The following is a 22,772-nucleotide window of genomic DNA, read 5'->3' on the forward strand; positions in this document are numbered from 1 at the left end:
TTGGTTCCACAACGGGCCCAAAGTACAGCCAAGCAAAATGCTTACTACTGTGAGTTGCCCCACCAGAACAGGATGGTTCTTGGCAATACATCAGCAGATAAATGTTTGCAGAATCTTTTTCCTTTTGTACAAGCAAGACAGACTTTGGATTTTTTCCATGATCCGGCATAGCTGAACAGATCTTACACTCCTGTTGATAACATTTCTATATTGTTTCACTAAATTCATTGGTCTCACTCAAAAATATGTTCTTCGTATTACTTAAACCGGAACAAAGTTTCACAGACCAACTCTAGCATTGGTGTAAACTGTCATTTTAAAAAATGCTTAAAATTAACTACATACTGTAATAAATTAACCACTATCACTACAAGTAAGAATAATCATCAGGTCTGGTCAAAATTGTAGTTGTTGGATTTGGGATTTTTTTGTCCTTTTTTTCAACAAGCTGTAATGAGAAACATGTAGCATCCATATGGGATTACACAGTCTCAAAACACTATAAAAACACTATAAAATAGACATCAATCTTCATAATACAGTGTACTATGGCAATATTATCATATTCATTTTACAGACTACCAAACCAGATTAGAATGGTAAATCACATCCAAAACCACATAATAAGGCATTGACAGAACCAGGGCTGAATTCAGAAGGACAATCTGAAGGGCAAAAGAGGTACTCACATAATCAACTCTTCAGTTAGGGCCTAAATGTATATCCTTTTTGTTCTAGTCATGCTCAAAAATTATCAAAAAAATATACAGTAAGTGAAAACTACGTTATTTTTAAGTGATGTGTTTGACACTGCAATTTACTATGTAAATCAAAAACGGCATTTATAGGCAGCAGAAAGAAGGACAAAGAATTCATACTGAACAGTCAGAATTACTATGTAGAAACTGCTTTGGAAGTCTTGGTAGAAAATAATGTGTTTTGCATGGATTATTCATCTAATTCTAAAACAACATGTCATACATGTCCAACAGGGAATGAAAGAGCCAGAATAAATAGCTTCTGTTCTACTAACTCTATCAAGAGGCTTGCTTAACAGATGTAATTCCAGAGGGACCATTTTGTCTATGAATAATAAAAAATACTCCAGACAAATATACAATTACATCGAAACCATAATGAGAGAAGAAGAGAAAACGTTTGGGTGGGATGGGGGTTGTTTTGTTATTAAAATCTAGTACTGAGTTCATTTACAGTATCACCTATATCAGAGGAAACTCTGGACTGTCGTCTCAGCTAATGTAAACTGGCATTTTCTCAAGAAAATACCCCCCACACATTTCCCAGAAGCTTGGCCTAATGTTCAGAGTTCAAAAAAACCCAACAAAGAGCTACACACAGAAAATTTTGGATTTAGGGAAAATATTTTAAAAATATAATTACTTTAAGTTTTATCCATATTTGTAGTGCTGATACAACGACTACTTGGAACTTACAATTTCAGGACATGACAGGACTGTATCTTCTACTACTGGTCTGACAAAAATAATTAACTAAAGGTGTGACTTCTTTCAACTCTAACATGATGCCTATAAAAGCCTCTTTGTTTGGGATGGGAATTATACATTAAAAGACTATCACATGCATTTTAACAAAGGGTTTAGAGATAATTGCAATAGCAAATACTGTAATAAATTCAGTAACCTACCATCTGTTTGCGATTTACTGAGAAATATCGTACTGGCCCGTGGATGATCTGATGGGTTGAATTCCATGTTCAAATCTAGAAAGAAAGAAAGAAAGAAAGAAAGATAGCACAAAAACGTTTATGATTATCCAACGGTATATACAACGGTATACAGAACTTCTCATTCTTTTTAATACGACCAAGTTTACATACTTAAGCAGCTATTGTAAAACAAAATCCATCCTGAGGCCAACTTTTATATCCTTCTTTGCACAAGTGGCTCTTTTTGGCATGCAAATCATTTGCATCAACACAGCTTTGGGATTAGACTTGGATTCTACGGGCTGCTTTTGGATTAAAACAGATAAGGCAGCTTGAGAAGTCTGTACACAAGAAGTCAAGAATTATCCATTTACCATCAGTTTCTTCCCACCATGCCCCAAAGCCATTGCTAAGCACAGGAACACAGCTTGTTATATGTAATTATAGAAGAAGTATTATAAAACAAATACGCAACCCTCTGTAGATAGATGGGTTTTTAAAAGTTAACTCTAGGCCACAGTGTTTTAAATGGTCAAGATTACAAAAACTTGGAACTTTCCTGATACTTCACAGATGAACATATTCCTTGCTGTGGCAACTTCTTAAAAAAAAAAAAAAAAAAATCTAAAAAATATTTACCAGGTTAAAGATTCGAATTTAATCACAGCTTATACAAACTTCTATGAATGTTATTTTCCCTGTCGAGGTTAAAATCCATTTAATTTACTTGTTCCCCAATTCCACTCAACTACCAATTTGTCAAAACTCTTATATGCCTGTACCCACTTGAAAGGATGCTACTAATAGCACATAATTTTTTATCATTTTCTTGCTCTCCCAGCATGGCTATCTCAACCTTAGTTCTCTTACATTCTCTTGATCTCTAGATAGACGTTCTCTTGCATTTGATGCAGGCATTGCAGACTACGTACGAGCACTGATACGTTTATCTTCTGTGATTATCCCAGGCTTTCTACATTTCTCTCACTCACCCTTCCATATCTCTGTGAAAGCTCAGCAAAATTGGAAATTAAGCCACAGGTCTTATGAGAACAAAACAAAGTCTTTTTGCCCAGGGGTCAAGTTCTCCTGTCTACAGCTTTCCCTTTTCCTTCAGCATACTCTCTTCTCCCTTTCCCTTTTATTTACTAGTTTACTAGGTCTTCTGCTTCCCTACTTTTTTCTCCTGACTACACACCTCTCTACAAATGTACTTTCTATTTGTATTTTTCCCCTTTATGCTCTCTCGGTTTCCTTTTCATCTCCCTACATTTGGCAGCCCATGAGATGAGCAGCCTGACGTGCTGCTGGTATGGGGACATAACTTCTGGAATATACATGATCTTACTTACAAGGAAGAACCCAGAAACACAGAAGAGCAATTCCTCAGTTGGAAAGGGAGCTTATTATTATTATCAAACACACAAAGGAAAAAAAAAAAATCTACAAATTTCAAGGGAAAGTGATGTTGGTTCTCCCAGAAACCACAGTTTGCAGGCAAGCTTGGCGAAGATTCTAGGAAGGTCATCTTACTACTAGAAGTTCTGACCTGAAAGGACTGTGAATTGGAAATAATATTTTCCTGTTACTTTCTGCATCTTATTTAGACATAGAGAAGAAGAAAAAAAGAATCATCCATTGAGATGATAGATAGTGCTGGTAAAGATAGTTTTCCATTTCAGGATAGTTTTTCCATTAAGTGGAATTCAAGATGCAATTCATTAAGTAAAAAGTAATCAGCATTTTAAAATGACAAAATACATTGTCTTTTGTCATCCTTGTCATCTTTTATCAAACAGCACAATACATCACCATAAACAAAAAAAAAAGCTTTTTTTTTTTTCTTTTTAAAACCAGTACAGACAATCTTTCTACAAATCTGTTAAAGTACAGGGATGCAAATTCAGTCAACAAAACAGACCGGCAACACGATGCTGAACTCAACTTACAAAACACTGCCCCTAAAGAGACAAGCATTCCTCTCCTTCAGGCCCAGAAAATTATCTGCTCGGGAAGTAATAACAGGCTTACAGTCTGCTTGCAGGGCCGAAAAGAAAGCATAACAAATTGCCACATCTTGCAGACAAGTTGCAACTATTTAAGATTCCTGTGTTATAAAAGGTTCTTATGCAGAAGCTGTAAACCAACAGAGGACTTGAAGTCTTTCTGAAAAAAGGCATGAACTACCAAAAAGCACTGGCTCTCAGATAAACTGTTATTCTTCAGACAGGAGCTGAAAGAAGTCCAGCAAAATCCAATCTCAGCAGCTGCAGAGGCCAGACCAGGGATTCTGAACCATCTTGGGAGAGGCAGCTACGCGCTGCCAGGCAGTGGACGTGGCTCCTCCCCACTGCTGAACCCCACAAAGCACCACGCGTCCTCTTCTCTCCACACCCCTCTTCTCGCATCCTCCCCAGCAACAGCAGCCATCAAACACATACATCTGTCTTTCCCAAACTGCCTGCACAAAAATCAGACGAGGAGAACATGGGTGTGGGGAGCGGCAAAGCCAGCCAGGGCAGGCTACCCAGTGCAAGGTGGTCAGAAGAAGACAAGTGCTGCTGAGAGAGGCTGGCTCTCCACCTCCCTTTGAGGAACAGCATAGGTCTCGTGGACTTGCAGGCAGAAGAAAGCGCAAACTGTTTGGTGTGTACCTGCAGCTTGATCACTCCCAGCTCCTCCAGGGAGAAGCATTAGGCAAATCCGAGCCTGATGTGGGACCACCTGTGGGACCACACCACTCCATGCCACCACTGCTGGCATACAGGCGCATTCGAATGGATGAAGTTTCACAACAGGCGAGTAGATTTCAGTCTTCGGTTGATCTTAGAAGTCTTAACTTACTGTATAACTTGAAAAAAATGCCTTTTTGAGTTTGACAACAAATTCTTACAAATCTGTCATTAGAAACTGTGTTACAGGAGAAAGATTAAATGATGTATACATATCTGAAGCTAGTAACTCATCACCAAAGGGCATTATCCATCAAAAGGTTACCTCCATCCTAAAGAAAATAATATATTCATACTGGTTTAGTGTTATCAGTAGTACTTCCTAGTATTTGAAAAGTATCATGCAAAACAGCCACAATATGAAAGGTTTACCCATTTTGTAATGGAATAGTCGAAGACAAAGAGAGATTTAAACTCACACAAGCAATACTCTACTATTCGAAAGAGAGGAAAACAAGAGCCAGAATTTCAATTATTGAAATCTGCACAAAAATGTTCTCCATTGCTAGCAGTCTGCTCTGTGACTCATCAGAGCCTTACAAAGGAAAGATTAAAGTCAGTACTTTTTCGAACAGCCACCCTGCACTCCAAAAATCAGCTTTTAAAAAAAAAAGTCACTGTCTTATAGACAGTCCAAATCAAAAATCTTTCACTGCAGATGTTCTTCCAGTTAAACAGATGTGGACTATTTTCCTACATCTTTTCATAGTTCAAAGATCAGGTTTTCTTGTTTTTTGGTTCTAAAGGACTGCTAAGTTATGCAAAACATAACTCCCATTCTGTAAACACCTAAACAGTGTGATGCCCCATGAAAATTTCAGGGGTTTTGTCTTCTCAGGATTAGGAAGCAAAGGTGTGTGTCTATAAATACATGTATACATACACATGCATATATCTATATAGATGTATATTTAAATCAAACCTAATTTTTGGTTAGCCAAAGCAAAGTCAGCCTCAGGTACGCTGTAGCTAAGAGATCATGTGCTTAACAGAATTCACACAATTTTGGAGGATTTGGGCAAGACCAGAGAGTTACAAATACATGCAAATGTACTTAGGACTGCATTCTCTTCCTTGCTTAGTAGCATGCCAAAATAACAGTTATTATAATGGGCATTCTGATTTATCACATCAAAATAAATTCACTCTCTCTCCAGGAAAAAGAAGCAGATTTTGCATATAACTTAATTCTGTATATAACTGTGCTGAAGTTTAAGACAACCACCAGAAGATCACAATGAGATTCACCATGTACACTGTGAGAACCTTAGTTCCTAAAGCCACAGTAGCTGCCTTCAAATATGGCCATAAAAAGAAGTGAACTGTAAAACAGTTCAGTTTCAGACTTGGGCTAAAGCCCAGGCAAGATTTTAAATCTCAAAACAAGATCTTAAAAAGCATTACTGAGACCAAAAATACTGAATACAGCCTCAGTTTGCACTTTTTAAAAGGATAAGAATAAAGTTCAGATGAGTGTAGAAGCAAGCTACAAGAATGACTGGAGGACTGCAGAAAATACCTTCAAATGAGAGTCTGAGTTCAAATCATTTAGCTGATGAAAAGGGAAAACTAGGAGGTGTCTGAAGTTCACATGTACCTTCACAGGGGGAGAAGAATAAGTACTAAAAGCTCTCTCCAACCTAGCACACAACATAACAAAAACAGTGGAAAATGAAAGTAGAAACATCTTAATTATGAACTTGGATGAAAAAAAGGGAGGATAATTAGGCACTGAAGCTCCACACCCAAGGAATTCAACTTATTTTGATGTTTTCCCTTTCCAGAAAATTGCTTCAGCCAAACATCTTTAGGCTTCAGTCCAGCATGAGTATTTAGGCTCAATTTAAGAATAACTACATGCAAGTTACTGGCTTATGATTCATATGCAGGTCAGATCAGATGACCCCAGGGGCCTCTAGCCTAAGTTCTAGAAAATCTTCAGAAATACCCATATTTAAATTATTAAGCATAAAACCTCAGCAAATCCCAGTGGCACGTCTGTAAACTTTCTAAAATTCCACCAAACTCTGCCGCAATTCTTCAGAAAGAGCTACATTTTAAGACTTGTGGTCAGAATACATTATGCAAGACAAAAAGAGAAAAGGATGAGACTAAATCTTTCATGGCAAAATTTTAACAAAAAAAAAAGAAGTTATTTCAACTCCTGAGACTGTTGAGATAGAAATATGCACCACAAGAGGATGAAGGATGGGTGCTCTAGCAACTTCTGAGCAACACGTATCAAAGCTTCTGCCGTGACACAAACAGGGAAAACCAACACAGTTTATAACAGTGCATGTGGGCTGCAGCACAGGGAGCAGGTCTGAAAATGTGTTTATTCTATCAGAAAAATAAGATGTTATTTCTTTCCTTTTGAACAATGAAAATTGGGCAAGTCTGCACTGCCAAAGCTCTGATGCTGATTCCATAGCGAACTAAAGTCTAAACTGAGTAAAACACTTGCTTTAGACTTAAACAGTTCTGAAATAATCTGGTGAAATTACTTTCCTTCCTTCCCTTCACCCCTGGGACCATAGGTTATCACTGCCACTGCACAACCACCATCATTAAGGAAAAAGATAGTGTCACATTAATTTAATGACCTATCATATGCTTAAAAATGAAATCAATCCATGTTTCTTCTTCCCAGAAGGTATTTTTTTTCGTAGTTATTTAAAGGGACTTCAGGTAAGAAAAGAACAGAGCTGTCCAGGTGTGCTGGTTCTGGCTGGGAGAGAGTTAATTTTCTTTATAGTAGCTAGTATGGGGCTGTGTTTTGGATTTGTGCTGAAAACAGGGTTGATAATACAGAGGTTGTTACGTTGTTGCTGCGTTGTTGCTAAGCAGTGCTTACACTAAATCAAGGACTTTTCAGCTTCCCAAGCTCTGCCAGGTGCACAAGAAGCTGGGAGGGGACACGGCGGGGACAGCTGACCCCAACTGACCAAAGGGCTATTCCATACCATATGGCGTCATGCTCAGCATATACAGCTGGGGGAAGAAGAAAGAAGGCGGGGACGTTCGGAGTGATGGCATTTGTCTTCCCAAGTCACCATTATGTGTGATGGAGCCCTGCTTTCCTGGAGATGGCTGAACACCTGCCTGCCCATGGGAAGGAGTGAATGAATTCCTTGGTTTGCTTTGCTTGTGCATGTGGCTTTTGCTTTACCTATTGAACTGTCTTCATCTCAACCCACGAGTTTTCTCACTTTTCCCCTTCTGATTCTCTCCCCCATCCCACTGGGGGGGAGTGAGCGAGCAGCTGCGTGGGGCTTAGTTGCCAGCTGGGGTTAAACCACGACACCAGGGCATGCCACAGAGCAACTGCAGCTGGCCAGGCACTACAAGAATCAGTTAACCTCTCTGCCATCTTTTCTCCGCCCACAACCTGACTTTACAGAGCAACTGCCTGGTATGGCCTGGTGGCTGGAAAACAACAAAAACACCACAAAGTTGCTTATCAAGAAATGAAAAGGATGCAAGCAACAAGCAATGTTTGATTAAACCCTACAGGTTTCCAGGAAGCCTGTTGAAAGGGAAGAGAGAACAAATCGCCACGGGAGCAGAGGGAAAGGGAAGCCCAGGTGACCCGAGGAAGGGAAAGGCTTGCACGGAGGCGTCAAGGGCAGGGCTTCTGGTGCACCCTGCGGCAGGTGGGGAACGGCACGGCTGTGCCTCCCTCACCTGTGCCACCTCCACGGTACCAGCGAGACCCGAGATGTTATTTCTCCAGCTGGCAGAAAGAGTGAAGCTGTTGCTCCAGCTTTCCGTGTACCAGCCCGTACGAATGAGCTGATGTCATCTGTGGGAAGAGAAACAGAAACAGTATTCTCCAGCCACAGACTGGGAGATAAGTTTCCTCAACAGTGAACCTAGAAAAAATGCTGACATAAATTTCAAAAGTCTCATTGCACCTTATGCCTTTCTGCCTCTCTTTCAATCTGGTGGGCCGCTCCCCTCTACTAACAACAATTAGCCATTTACACATACAGTAATGAAAATATTCCCTTAAACATTATTATGTTATTATAATTCCTTTATAATTGCTATTATATATTATAAATGCCATAATATAGCAGTTGGTAAGAGTTAAATGGCTACGTCAGCTAAGAGCATCTCTCTCATCTGTCTCTAGTCAAATGAAGCAAAAAATCAAAGAAAAATCTGTGTACTTTAAAAAGAACACAGAACAAAGAAACAAGACTGAAGAAAATAATATCTCACCATTATTATCCATTTTCTTAGACTTCATTTTTATTTTAAATCACCACGATTTATGCAAAGGAGCTACGATACAATCTTACATTTGGAAAACCATATGACTAAATCTAGTACTAAAGTTTCCATTTGAGACTTCTGTACATTAATGTCTCCAAAACGTGGGATGCGCCAAGCACTGGGACTAAAATAATTCACTGGTATGAATAAATAAATAAAGCACTGGGATGCTTTCTGTTCAGAAGTTTTTACAGCTTTCAAGCCGAAATAAGACTGAATTGTATAATCTGATTTCACTGGATAATAACAATAACTGCATCTGCTTTTCCACTAAAGCTTCCAAGATGGGAGATCCACTACTAGAGGTTTCAGCTCATGCCACTCAAACATCACACAATCGCAGCATGAAGATTTATCAGTATCAGACCACAAGATTTATCTGTACCTTTTTACAGTACTTATGCCTAGTGTAAGCAGCAACTAATCTACCCCAAACGAAAATGCCTCTCAGCTGTGTTACTGCCTGCAGTATTCTTGTAAGAACGAATGTTAACGATGATGCTCCAGTACACTTTAACAGTGATTATGAAAAGAAAGCTGGAAATTGGAAGGCTTTCAGGAGGCAATTGGCTGGAAGGGTAAACTCCTTCAGGTTTGGCTGGGTCACTGGAAAAACTTGGATATGATCTTTGCTACCCTGGAGCTACGCTATTCTCTGCGTACCATTCCAAGCAAACGACGGGCACAACATTTCTCAGCAAGCTCCTATTACATGGTGACTCTGTTCCAGGCTCTGCTCTGATCTCGGTCTTCGAGGGAGACACAGAGATAGTTCATCAATAAAAGGAGCCCTCTGTGGCAAATAATGCTCATTTCTGTACAGTTATTCCTGCCCAGTCAGCCAAGTTACAACATGGAGCAGTTCTCACAGACACAGATGTATTTATTTTCTCTTCTAGAAGGAAAACACATACATTACTTTTCACAGAACAAGGCTGAACAAGGTTTGTATCCAGGATTTTTAGTTTTGTATCATTTTTCAGGATTTGTGTTCCATTTCACAGCAGTCTCTCCCAACTAACTAGACACATCTCAAGAGCAAATTAAATCATCTGACATTACGTGGTATGTAAGTCTCTTTTTTAACATCTCCTTATATTTAGAACATGAAAGATACCAATTAATAAATCTTTTCCCTCTCAGATTCATCTCATGAATTCTTTCAGATATTCCAGTACTGCATTTATTATTTTTTGCTTTAACTATAACCAAAATTAAGTTCAAAAGTTTTATTGATATATAAGATAGCAGAAGATAAACAACAAAAACAGCAAACACATATCCACCCACCCACCCCCCCCCCCCAAAACAGAGAGGAAAAGACAATTTCTCCATATTATATGAAGAATTCAGCATGGACTTTGAGAGCAACAATTCTGTGCTGCTATTAATTCAGGAGCATCCCACCATTAAACAGAGCTGTCCACTGTAAAAAGTGCCTAACGCAAAATATATGGCTGTGCATATATATATTTACATCACACTCAAATACTGCTTCCCTGGCTTTTGAGTATAACATGAAGCATGATTCTTCATTACAGTACCCTAAAACACCTGAAATGTAAATAAAATAAAATACAATAATGGAATGAAGAACATGGTCCACTCTAAAACCCAGTTCTTTATGTCAAAGTATCTTGACATAAAGAACGTCACTTTGCCTTCACATATTCGAGTGGAAATCTAAGGCCAGCAAAGAGAAGCAACTTTTCAAATACAGTACCTTTAAGATTTTCCAGCAAAACCAGTTTCCTGTTAAAATCAGCAAGAGCAATGACAAGCACGCACACGCCTCCCTTCCTTTCTGCCAGCGTGCTCAAGACGTGCACAAGAGACACTGATAAATATTCAGTTGTAAACTGTCCTCCCAGAAAGCCCCCCACCAATGTTTTAAAGAGAATTAAATTCTTTTTTATGAAGTGTTCAACAGAATCCAGCCCAAGAATCACAACCAGACCCAAAACTTGTTCCTACGCAGGATATCCAGGGATATCAAGCGGACACATGCCAGAATACAGGCAAACTGGCTCCAGAGATGACGGACAACATTCCCTCTGACATTACCAGTTTTCATGAACAAAAATTCATTCTAAAACCCCATTTGCATTATACAGAGCGTATAAACAGACTTTTAGAATGAAAAAATTGCATTGGGACAGCAAGTGGAGCCCTGCGAGTCCAACACACGTAGGAGCTCACATTGCTTCTGACTCCCTGGCATTGAGTAGGAAGCAGGTTTCAGCCCAGCTGAGTCAGGGAGCAGAGCAAGACCCAGCAGACACAGCAGCCCCCGAGAGGTCTCAGGTCTGCAAACAACCACCTTCCTCAGCTCAGCTGGATGAACACAGTCAGGGAAACAAAGCTGAAGCCAGGCGAAGCTGGGCTAAGGCTTCTCACCAAAAGGCAAGGAAACACACACACAACACTTCAGTTCTGCTGCTGGAATACAAAGTTGGGGCAAGGCTTTCCATCATTTTTTCAGAAGCATGGTCTGCTCTGAATATTGTAAGTAATATAAGCAATAACATGAAGGCATTATTCCCACAAAACCTTTTTTTCAATAATCATACATGATATGGTTGCCCTCAAGTCATGCAAGATGGAAAGGAACTACAGTGCACACTTTAAAAAGAGTATCTTGCTTTGCACTTCTGCACTTTGCTGTGCATCTCCCATCATAGCCCATTTTCTCACAGCCAACCTTTCCATTTTGTTACTAAACACCGCTTTTTGGCACTTGCGAACACGGTACTCAAGTTCCCCAGTTCCACCTTCTCTCTTAATAACCTCTTCCATGAAATGAGACAGAGCCAGCTAACGCACGCTAGATGTGATTGCAGCGGCACGCATCCCTTCAGGAACAGGGGCTGGCGTCTCTTCATCCCAAGTGCATTTCTATGTAAGGCGGCAGAACGTCACCACCTGCACTGCTTCGCCACCTCCTTCCAGAGGCTTTTACGAACACCCTAACTACTGCCTGCCTTTGTCAATGTCACTCGTGCCCCACTTTACGGCACGCAGAGCAACAAAAGGAACAAAGCTGCTGTCCTATTAACCTCAAACTGAAATTTATGCTTTTCTCTAATGCCCCAGTGACACTGAGCACCACGAACGCTTTTTCCTTGACGCATTTTTACTCTGCCCCATTAGATCCAAAGGTAGAACAAATGGAATGAAAACAGTTGTGAAAGACACTTTAAAAAATTATTAATAACTTCTAAAAAATCTTATTTTTCTTCCTATAAATGTATCAGAAAATTACATTATGATTCACTTATTCATTATGATAATTATTGAACATGATACATGTGAAATCTTTTACAGATATAAACACGGTATCATTACAGACCTAAACAAATGATACCAGCTGTTGCAATACCAAATTATTTTACTTGCCATTTCAAAACATTCTAACAGTACTACCATGCTCTCCACCAAGAGAGGCCTCAAGCCATCAATACCCCAAGTGAGGCTGGCTGTGATCCTAGCCACCCTTGCCACAAAATTAACCCACAGTTTAGCAGCTGGCAGGGAATTATTTGTCACCAAGTCAAACACACAATACCAGTCAGAAGAAGTGTTGGGTTAACCTACAGTACAGTGAACCAATTTTACTTGAAGACACAGATCAATACAAAGTCACCAGGATAATCATCCATACCATACCATGGTTGAGCTGACGTTATAAACTTGAATCTTAGATTGAAGCATTATCTGCAGCTTTGCACCGAGGTGTATGCATTTCACCATTCCTCAAAACACAGACATTATTGCCACGCGAACCATTAAGAAACGGAATGAACTTAAGGATGTTCTGCAAACCACAGCACCAGTTTGAGCTGTAGCTCAACTCTTTATCTGGAAAAAAAGTAACTTCATAATAGTGACTCAAGTTCTGAGGAGCCCTCACACCAGCCCAGCAGAGCAGGTCGAGCTTATCCTTCCTCATTCCCTTACAGAAACTATTTTAATAAATGCCAGTGAAAATGGCATCTTTCCAGGATCTCTTCTTTTTCCTTTTGCTTCCCTACGGAGCTGTGTGACCTAAAGTTAAAGTATTTATCAAACAGCTAATAGGTAATCCATGAAATAAACACAGAAAAACAATCTGTTCTCGTTTCTCAGAAAATTTAGTGCAAGAGTATTATAAAACACTTGTAAGGGTACATCTGTGACTTCAAGGGCAGCAGTTGCTTTCTTAATATGCAAAAATATAATTTGCAGTCTTTTCTGAGGAACACCACAGGATACTTGGTAAACTGCAATAACAGGCTTTCAATTCTTCCCCTGCAGATTTGTATTCACATGGCAACCAAATTACCATGCTACCAAGATACAGTGTTAAAATCAGTACTATATGCAGATTGTCACCTAAAACTGAAAAGTGACTGACATTAAATTAAAAACCTCTCTCATCACTGAAACTCTACATTTGTGCATGTATGCAAAAGCCCATAAACACATCCAGCTAAAGCACTTGTGCATCTATATACACACGCCTGAGCCACTGAGCACTTCCATTACTGAGCTGTAGTGCTGTCCCTAAGCCCAGGAGGCTCAGTCTCCTTAAAGTCTTCTTGCAGAACGCATACAAGGTAACTTGCTCAACATATATCCACTTCAGACGCAGCCATGTAATTCTTGCCCAGACTCCAGACACTATAGCTTCGGAAACCTAAAAACCTGTGACCTGCAGGTATTTTGTCCATCCTCAAAAACCCCTTAACTCACACTTAGATGTCCTATACACCAGGCAAAGAAAAAGGAGCAAGAAGAGGGGAAAAAGATACATTAAACTTTGAAGAAAACAGTTGCAGATCTTTAATTGACATTTATTCTCAGTCTTTGATTGAGTTCTTTAATTTACATTTGTTCTCAGCAGAGTCAGCTCAGAATCATTAAGTGCTGATCTTGGAGAAGCACCTTATAACAACTGAGTATGTTGCAAAATTGTCACGGTAGGAGGTACCATTTCCAGAGTGACAAAAAGCAGTATATTGATATCTTGTTATTTGCTGTGAATTTATAATGATCTAGAACACTGCCATCCATCTTCATCATGATTTACCATAGTACTCTGAATACGTGAATAGCTCTAAACAGCCACAGAAAAGTCTTAAATATTTACTTTTAAATCAAAATCATACAGAAATTGTTTGGTTCTTGTCCCAAACAGGGACTTGTTCCCAAAATTACGTTGGCTCAATGCCCAGGACAAGTAACATTCAGTCCCAGAGCAGTAATTAGTTTCAAATCCAATATCTTGCAACTCTCTAGCTCTTAATATGAGCTCTGGGCAAGTGAAAAAGGGATAAAAGCAGTTTCCTATTTGTTTTTCTCCCAGTCACGTGGACACAGCCACTGCATATAATATCCAAGTCTTGAGGCTGACCTGATCAGCCACAAGTAATGCAGCCATTCTAAATTCAGGCAGATAAAACCTTACCAGATCAAACCCAGAACAGGGATACCCGTGCTATTGGTAAGAAGGGGGAAGGTCACTGTGAAACTGCAACCCAAAACATGTTGCAGAGAACACACTCAAGGTTAAATTATGTACAGTACAGACAAAAAAGTTGAAGAGGGTACTAGTATTTCCATTACAGATGAGGAACTGAGGCAAAGGAATAAAGTCAATGCATCACTAAAATCCTGGTGCCGTTTTGCACTTAGTCCACACCTCTGCAGATCAGACTCCAATTTATGTAGTTAGCCAGAAAAAGAAGAGCACATACTTCAGGACCACAGGCCCATCTTGTCCAATCTTCATACTGCTACTTTTAAATGCCTAATTCAGAGCTAGCCACCCAGTTGCCCTACAGTCAATAAAGCACGCACTTTTAGAAGTGCCTTTGTCTAGTGGCTCTTTGCCCAACCATAAAACAAAAATTTGCAATAGAACAGATGCATCATACTCTAGACGTGCTAACCCTTTAGCTTTCCTGACACATTTCTTGACAAAGGTACCAGGGAATTAATTCAAAATATACATAAAGCGCTGCACTAACCCGGTCATAGTTTGCTATAGCCTGCTTCTGATCATTCACATTGACACTATGTGCTGCTTATTTATTAAGCAGTAGCTTATTTCCAGATTATGGGAATTGTTCCATGTACCAAGGCTACACAAAAGATACACGCAAATGTCAGATGCTATTTAATGTTAACACTTTTGGACGAACATTTCCTATTACTGCCTGGCAGGGAAATGCTAATTTAACTCACCAAGTTCAATTCTTTTGAGCTATTTTTGCCTTAAATAGCTCAACACTTTCAAACGTTCATTGCAGATTTCAGACCTGTGCTCAACCCATCAGGTAGATACACCGAAAGCAACAACTGTGAATTGCTACCACAGAACAGTTAAAATCACCTCATGTCAGTCTACAATACTGCTTTCAGAGTTGCTATGACAAAAGAATATCAGAAAAACAATCTATTAAATCAGAAAAGATAATACCTAAAGCAGCATGCTAATCAATGATTTCATCAAGTCTCCTCCAAGACAACCTGCTGAGGGAATCTACTGAGAGGGAAGAACAACCACATGGTTAGCAATTTGTACTCCTGTCAGGAATGCATTTAGTCACACCACAGATTAAATGTTTAAGCAATTGCTAAGCAGACGCGAAATTTTCCAATAGGCCTATGTCTAATCTGCCAATAAAAAAATTAAATACAGCGAGTCATTTCACTCAGGACAGCAGCTCCTCACTTCAAATCTCATCAGAGGTTTTTTCATTAAAACGCGACAGACAGTTGACATCACAGGAGAGGTTTTAGTGGCAAGTGCAGTATGTATAGAAGCAGATATCCAGTCAAACTCTGACTGCCCTTTAAAAGTGAAAAAAATACAATTTCATACATTCAGGAATCACCACATAAAATGAACACGTGGTATTTACCTGAAGGTCCTACTCTTCTGAAGAACTTACTTTTAACAATAGCGTCCTGATATTTAAAGTACCTGGATACACAGAGGGAAAGTCAAGCAGGTTTTTGTAATGGGACATTATGTCTCTCAGACTTTCTGAAGTTCCTTGAAGGAATAACAAACATTTGCATAATGATACGACCTACCTGGGCTTCCAAAAGGCTTTAACAAGGTCACCTACTTCTGAAACTAAGCAGACGTTCAGTGCTCAGGAAGGCCAGGCACAAATTGCTTAAAAGATGGGAAATGAAGCACAGGGTGAAAAGGTCACTTTTCAACAACTGTCCTCTGTTGTTTTTCAACACATTCAAAACCATGAAGTGAATTTAATAGGACTGCAAAGTCTGCAGATGATAGGACATAACATAGCAAACTAGTATCAGCTATAAAGAATGTCTTAGTTACTGGTCAACAAAATGGCACATGTAGATAAATGCAAAAAACTGGGACACATAGGAAAAAAAAAATCTAAATTCATCTTCAAAATTATGAGCTTCAAATATTCCTACTCAGGAAATATGCTGTAGGAATTGGGAACAAATGCAACTAGTACGGACAGATTCAAACCACACAAAAGGAGGAGGCTCTTCAGCAACTTTAACGCTGTGGAACTACTTTCCACAAGACACTGAAGTTCCTACAGTTTCACAGAGTTCAAAAGGGACTAGACAGGTTCCTGGAAGACAAATTCACTAAGAATTGCAAAGTATATAGCAACTGCTCAGGAAGTTCCCAAGGTGCAATTTTAGGGCAACTAGTTGTTGTGAAGAACTATTGTTAGGTTTCTCTGGTTTGTATTCTGCCGTCGGCTCCTGCAGCAGAGGGGACAGAGGGCTGGGCAGAACTTCAGTATAACCAACACTGCTCACATTAAAATCCTGTTACATTGTAATCTGATAAACTAGAAAAATAAACAGCTTAAATTAAACCAAATTGGTCCTTTGTTTTTGAGAGCTACTAAAAATATCTGAAGCAACTGAACCCAAAGCAGGGAATTTACTACACCAGCATGTACTTTTTAAGCAAGGAGAAAAGCTGTCATAGCCTAGTAGTTTAACATTAACTAACTAACACTGCTGTAGTTTTGTCAGCTTTCCAGAATCAGATTTATTGCAGCATATGGACTTTCATCCTCAGAGAGCACCGACCAGACATACGTTTGTCTTTCTGGTAGCTGATGTTCTGGAAAGCAGAGGGAAAGGGAGGTACTGCATGCCTTGTGCATCGACCACAGGAACCAAAATACAGATGAGTCAGAAGTGAAACAAGTCCAAAGCAAATTTTCAGTAAGGGTCCAAATATTCATCTGCTCCAGGCCACGCTACCGCTCCAGTTAACTCTCAGGTCAGTGGATTGCCGTGTTCCAGTTTTTCTGGTTGGAATAATGCTCATGTCGGATCTAACACTATATACATGTTGATCCACTGCAAATTGCCTAAGGATCTGGACCAGTCCAGGAAGAACTGATCACTAACTTTCTTTTTCCTACTAGTGTATATTTAGACTGAAGCCATATATTAAAAATCATACATTTCTGATTTGTAACACAATGACTAGAGTCGCTAGTTCTGCAGGAAAAAATGTACAGTACTTTTGGGTAGAGAGGAACAGAGGCTCTAGGTTTGGGGTTTGGTTTTTGGGGTTGTTTTCCTCCACATGCCACTTTGAAAATAGATTAAACGCAGAGGATTTTGTAGGCCCTTGCTATCTGTGAAAGGAACACAAGAGGGATTTCAGCTTTCATCTGGGTTGCTCTGCTGACTATGGTCCCTATGTTTTGCAGTGGGCAGCTGCTTCATGTATGTGAAATAGCATGAGAAACAGGAAAAGAGAGTATGAAATACACTAAAGAAGAGAAACTTAAAATCAGAAATAGGAAAAAAAAAGAGGCACTATACTGGACAGGCAATACTGCGTAAAGCACAGGGAAAAGAGAAGTTGCAACAGCTGCTAAGAGAAAATACCTGAAGTGCCTATTCAGAAACAGGCAGGGGAGGCAACCAAACCACAGGAAGGCAAGGCAATGGCTCATGAGTTAGCATCTAACAGCTTGTGCGGAACGCTTTTGACTGGTATTTATTAAACATGTTATTCAACACATAGCTTATAATGCATTTCTACAACAAAGCGAGGTTTTGAAAAAGCCTTGGCTGTAAGGAGGGACTGGATCCTGACTCCACCAAAGAGCCAACACCAGAAGCACATCACTGCTCAGCCAGAGCCAGAGAAACTTTTAACACTTCAGTTAACACAGATCAAAACTGGTGTTGCTGCTTGCACACCCCAAGAGCTTGGTGGAACTATTTTTTTTTTAATATTTTTCAAAATACCACAAGTCCACATTTCTAAAAATTAACAGGTTTTGGATGGAGAGAAATTTTCAATGTAGTGTTTTCGTTCTGACACACACTTTTTAAAATAGAGATTTCCCACGTTTTGTAAATCATGACCATTGCCAGCTAGAGAGACAAATCACAAATATAACAAAACAAAAAAGGTTTTTTTCTCTTGAACTGTGAGGTTTAAATGTTCCCTCACTGCCTTAAATTTCTTCAAAAACATAGGAAGGTACAATGTTGTCATATGATTTAAAGACCTGACTGGCCCCTGCCCACCTGCAAAAAGACAAGAGGGTTATCTTTCTCTGCTTGCCCTTCATTGGCATCCTACTTGTGCAGAAAAATGTCTTGACTGACCAGAGTTTCACCTACTGCCTGTGTTCAGTTTGGATCCAAACTGTACTTCATCCTCACCACCCCCCACAAAAATTCCCTGCTACTTTTGCTGTAATAATGCTGCAAAATTTGGCAGCTCCCAGCCTCCTTTTATATAAGGAAAAGAATTAATTTCACTTTGCTGTTTGCACTTTGTCCTAGCGACATGAAACACACACAGGATTTGATTATATAATCTCCAGATATGTGGGAGGGACTTGGAGGCTTGCCTGAAAACCTGCTACTTCTTATGCATTCAAAAGCTCGACAGCATGTTTTCCCAAAGTACACATCCATGTAGCTGAAATCACAACTGGGTTCCTTCACTCTATATCATCAAACACATTACCAAAAAACCAAAAGCTGCACAGGCAAGAGAGTAAAAGAAAAAAATTAAAAACACATAGGACATTTATTCAATAACTTGGGCTTGGTCCTGTCGTAAATAAGAAGAGCTCCAAAGAAATTAATGGATTTACACCAATTTACACTACCCAAGAACTTAAGTGGTTTCAGTCCAAATACCAGCAGATCAGTCACCATAAAACACGGCCATCAGAATTCACACCGACATCACTGTTGTTGGAAGCTTCTTCTGAGAATCTGTGGACCAGCTGAACCTCAGCCTTTTTTCAACAAACACTCAGGCACATAACACACCAGCAGTCCCAGTGACAGCCATGCTAGATAGGCCTTCCTGTTCCCTTTACCTATCACTCTTCAGTGTGCCTTGTCTTAAGGCAACTGGAAGTCTTCCAGATAGCAATGAAGTCAGTCTGTTTTCATTGACCAGGCTAAGATTTTCAAAAATACCACAGAAAAAAGTTTTAAAATTCACTTTTGCAATATTGATGAAAGTTCCAATTATTCTATTTGAAGACTCATGAAACTGAAGAAAAATATAGAAAAGAAAAGGTTCAACTCGACATATTTTTACAGCACAAGTGCTGGCAAGGTGAATCTTGCTGAAAGGTATCAGGCTTTGAAAAATCATTAGCATCACCTTTGTTTTCTGTTTTTCAACATTTACAACTTGATGCTGTCTCCGATCTGTCTGACTTCAAAGGCAGAAAATGATTTGTCCTCAATACAATTATATCTGCATACTGAAAATCACTTTATGAGTGTTTTTAATTTTGATGTTTACCTTACATTTCTTCTTCGAGATATGCAGATGAAACTCCCACAACTGGACACCAATTTTCTCCCATATAAATAAGTGGAAAATAGCTAATCTATTCCTGAAGTCTTTTTAAGATCTTAGTCACTTTTCACCAATGCTGACAAGAGATGCCCTAAATTGTTTTGATCAACTGAATATGGAAATATATTCTGCAAGTTCACAGTACTTCATTTCTCCAAAATACCAGGATGACTGAAGAAACAGCAACAATTTTTGAGACACCCATCTCAAAGGTTTGCCATGTGCCTCGTGCCTTGGCTTTGGGTACGTACGTTGTATTCCACGGCACCCGCATGCCATCAGCCACCACTATTTCTGGTATTGTCTTTTCTTCAGCACGATAAAGGGAAGGTTGTCATTACAGTTGAGGCAAAAGGCTGGGACTCCTGAGAGTCAGGGTAAGCATTCAGCTCTGCCACAAACTTCCTATGTGAATTTTCATAAATAATTCTCCTGGATTCCTAACCTTGGTGTATTGACTCACTCACACTTTTAAACCTTTTAGAAGAATGATTGCTTCTTGCTGTAAGTATGTCACATAGCACCTCAAGGCTCATACAGGAGTCTGTAAGAGACTGCACTAAAGCAATGCAAATTAATTTCAAATCAATAGCCATGTGTAATGATTCAGGGGAAGAGTTTACATAGAGCTTATGAAAACTTTCAGATTTTAAGAAGTTGCTACTAAGAAAGCTGCCATATCTTGGAGTGCCTTAGTCTATCCTTTCTAAAGAGGACCTTAGCATGAACCCAGCAAATTAAGATGACTGACTAAAACATCTGTACTTAAACCAAATATTTGAAGGACTAACGAGAATGGTTGAAAAAGCTAGCTTTCTTAGCTGTCTAAGAAAATGAGTTTGGGGACTGGAAGATACCAAATAAGGCACGAGGAGAGAGCTGACACAGGCAGGCTTTGGGCAGGTTTGAGATGGAGAAGGGATGAACATGGGTGCTCCTACAAAAGAACCCTGGATCTTCCAACCAACCCAAAACAGTATTCCAGAAGAGGAAACAGAGCAGAGGGTATACACTTTTGCCCTGTGTGTGTTTTATACTACTAAGTAAATACCAGTGATGTCCTAAAATACTTTAAAAGTATAGGGTGACACATAACACACGCCTATATATGCAGTGGATGCCCCAGAAAGCCAGTATGGAGGGAGATCTGGGACACTGGAGTGTTTAAGCCCTCAAATACCCTGGAAGTTAGCACAGATCTGAGAGTCTACGGCAGTCGGGATGTAAAGCTCCATTTTGTGACAGAGTAACAATAAGCCTAAAACCAGGAAATCTTGCAGACGTGCCAAAAAAGAAACAATACCATGGCCTCCTGAGACACAGAAGGCATAGCAGATGTCCCAGCACTGCTGCGACCCTGAGACTGAGAGCAGGCTGAGGAGCGTGCAAGCAGACTGGTGTCAGCTCCACCGACCTGATCGGCCGGATCAGCTCTGGAAAAGACAGGGCACTACAAATCAAAACTCCTGCGTTTCTGCCGTTGGGTGAATCCATCATCGCATGCATAAGTTTCCACTTTCTGTTTTGCCAACACTCTGCAAAGAGCAAGGACGCAAAGAGCTGCGCTTACGGTTTAAGTAACTATACAGGCAGGCCATGTTGGCCTACTCCCATTTTTTTTAACTTGTGAGACCAGAACACAGCAGAAAAAACTGTTCCATATTTCCCTGAAAATCTACCAGGATTACGTCTTTTTCTTCTGATAAGCCATGAGCCAATTTTTTTCACTTTTGTTCTGAGTTTGTCACGTTAGTGTCAGAAGAATCATATTTTTTTACTAACAGAGGGCATCCCTTCCAAGCCACCGCTTTGTTCACTTCTGATTCCAAGGTGACCTTAAACATTCTATCAAAGAGAACAGAAGCTGGTCTCTCAAAATAGCTGTAAGAAAGTTCTGCTGAAATATTTTTTCCAAGCAAATTTTTCTCATTATTTTTAACTGTCATAAGCGAATCTTTCTCTATGCTCTCCCTCCCACTTCTCTTCACTAGAAAAAATTTCATATCCATTCTGTAATGAATTAGTATGTCTCCAACTGTCATACAGTAACACATATACAATCAAGTGGAAAATTGTTCCCTTCAATCTACCACAGAAAGCAATAAGCAATAGAAAAAAAAAGGAATTATTAGAACAGATTAGGAGCTTGCAAAATATCTTTATTTACCTCCCTTTCTTTCACCAAGATGAATTTTTCTTATTGGATTTCTCACAGAAAAAAAAATTAACACCACCAACAGCCTTTTTAAAGCCAACTTCATACTTCCCGGAATGAAAAAAAGCTCATGAAAGCAAGTTTTTGCCAGCTATGTATAACCTTTGTAGCTTTATAAATTTCACCATTTACAGACAGATGATTTGATTGCATATTAATTGTCCTTAGGACGTATGCTTTTCTGTAGAACAAAACTCTCAACAGAAGTTTTAAAAAGTTACAAATGAACACATCAGCAAACGAAGGTCAGAGGCCTTAAGAAGACACCTAAGACTGTCAGTTTGTGTAAAGGACAGCAGCAATCCAGGCTGCACGAGTCTTCACTGTACTCGCAGAATCTAATCCCTGTCTCCCATTTTCTCCCTTCATTTCCCGCTTTCTCAACGTTGGCAATTCCAAGCATCGATTATCTTCTATTCACAAAGGGAAGAACTCAGCAGTAAAGGCGTAAGAAACAACAGACTACTGCAGAGAGAACTGAATTCCACCACAGTCAGTTATCTCTTCATCATTTGTAGGCGGACAAAGGTTCATATAGTTTATTGGTAAAGGCCCTTGATTAAATCTAAATTAAGAGGAGCCTATCTTCCATTATTATTTGATTTTTACTCAGGCTAAAAGGAGAGCTGGAAGAAATATCTTGCCATGGAATACCTTCTTTCTAGTTCACTCCAACGTCTCCTGCAAACACTTATATTCATTTATATTGGTGCGGTCTGGTGTCCACACAGCTGCTAAGCTCCATCTAAGGGTCTGTTCTGTTCTCTTGAGGAGATTATTAGTCTCTTAATGAAGACACTCCTATATACATATTATTTTGGGAAGTAGAAATACTATCACACTGCTGGAAAAATTAACTCTTCTGCTCTCCGTAGTGTGGAACTGAACATTGCCACATGTTTTGGATAAGTTACCCTTCAAACAGAACTCCATTATTACTTGGTCTTCAGTAAACCAAATGAAAAATTGGAAAAGGATTATATTATCCAAGTCATCAAAAGTAATCCC

At 39.5% G+C, this 22,772-nt stretch overlaps 1 protein-coding gene across 2 annotated transcripts in view; it reads right to left on the reverse strand.

The window, feature by feature from the left end:
* Positions 1–22,772, reverse strand: part of CCNY (cyclin Y) — a 131,213-nt gene that overhangs the window by 52,141 nt on the left and 56,300 nt on the right. For both annotated transcript variants that reach the window (XM_075492445.1, XM_075492446.1), the window contains exon 2: positions 1,667–1,741. In XM_075492445.1, coding sequence (XP_075348560.1) covers positions 1,667–1,741 — 75 coding nt within the window. The remainder of the gene's footprint in view (positions 1–1,666; positions 1,742–22,772) is intronic.

This window comes from Mycteria americana, chromosome 2 (genome assembly GCF_035582795.1).
Source record: "Mycteria americana isolate JAX WOST 10 ecotype Jacksonville Zoo and Gardens chromosome 2, USCA_MyAme_1.0, whole genome shotgun sequence".
Classification (NCBI taxonomy): Eukaryota; Metazoa; Chordata; class Aves; order Ciconiiformes; family Ciconiidae; genus Mycteria; species Mycteria americana.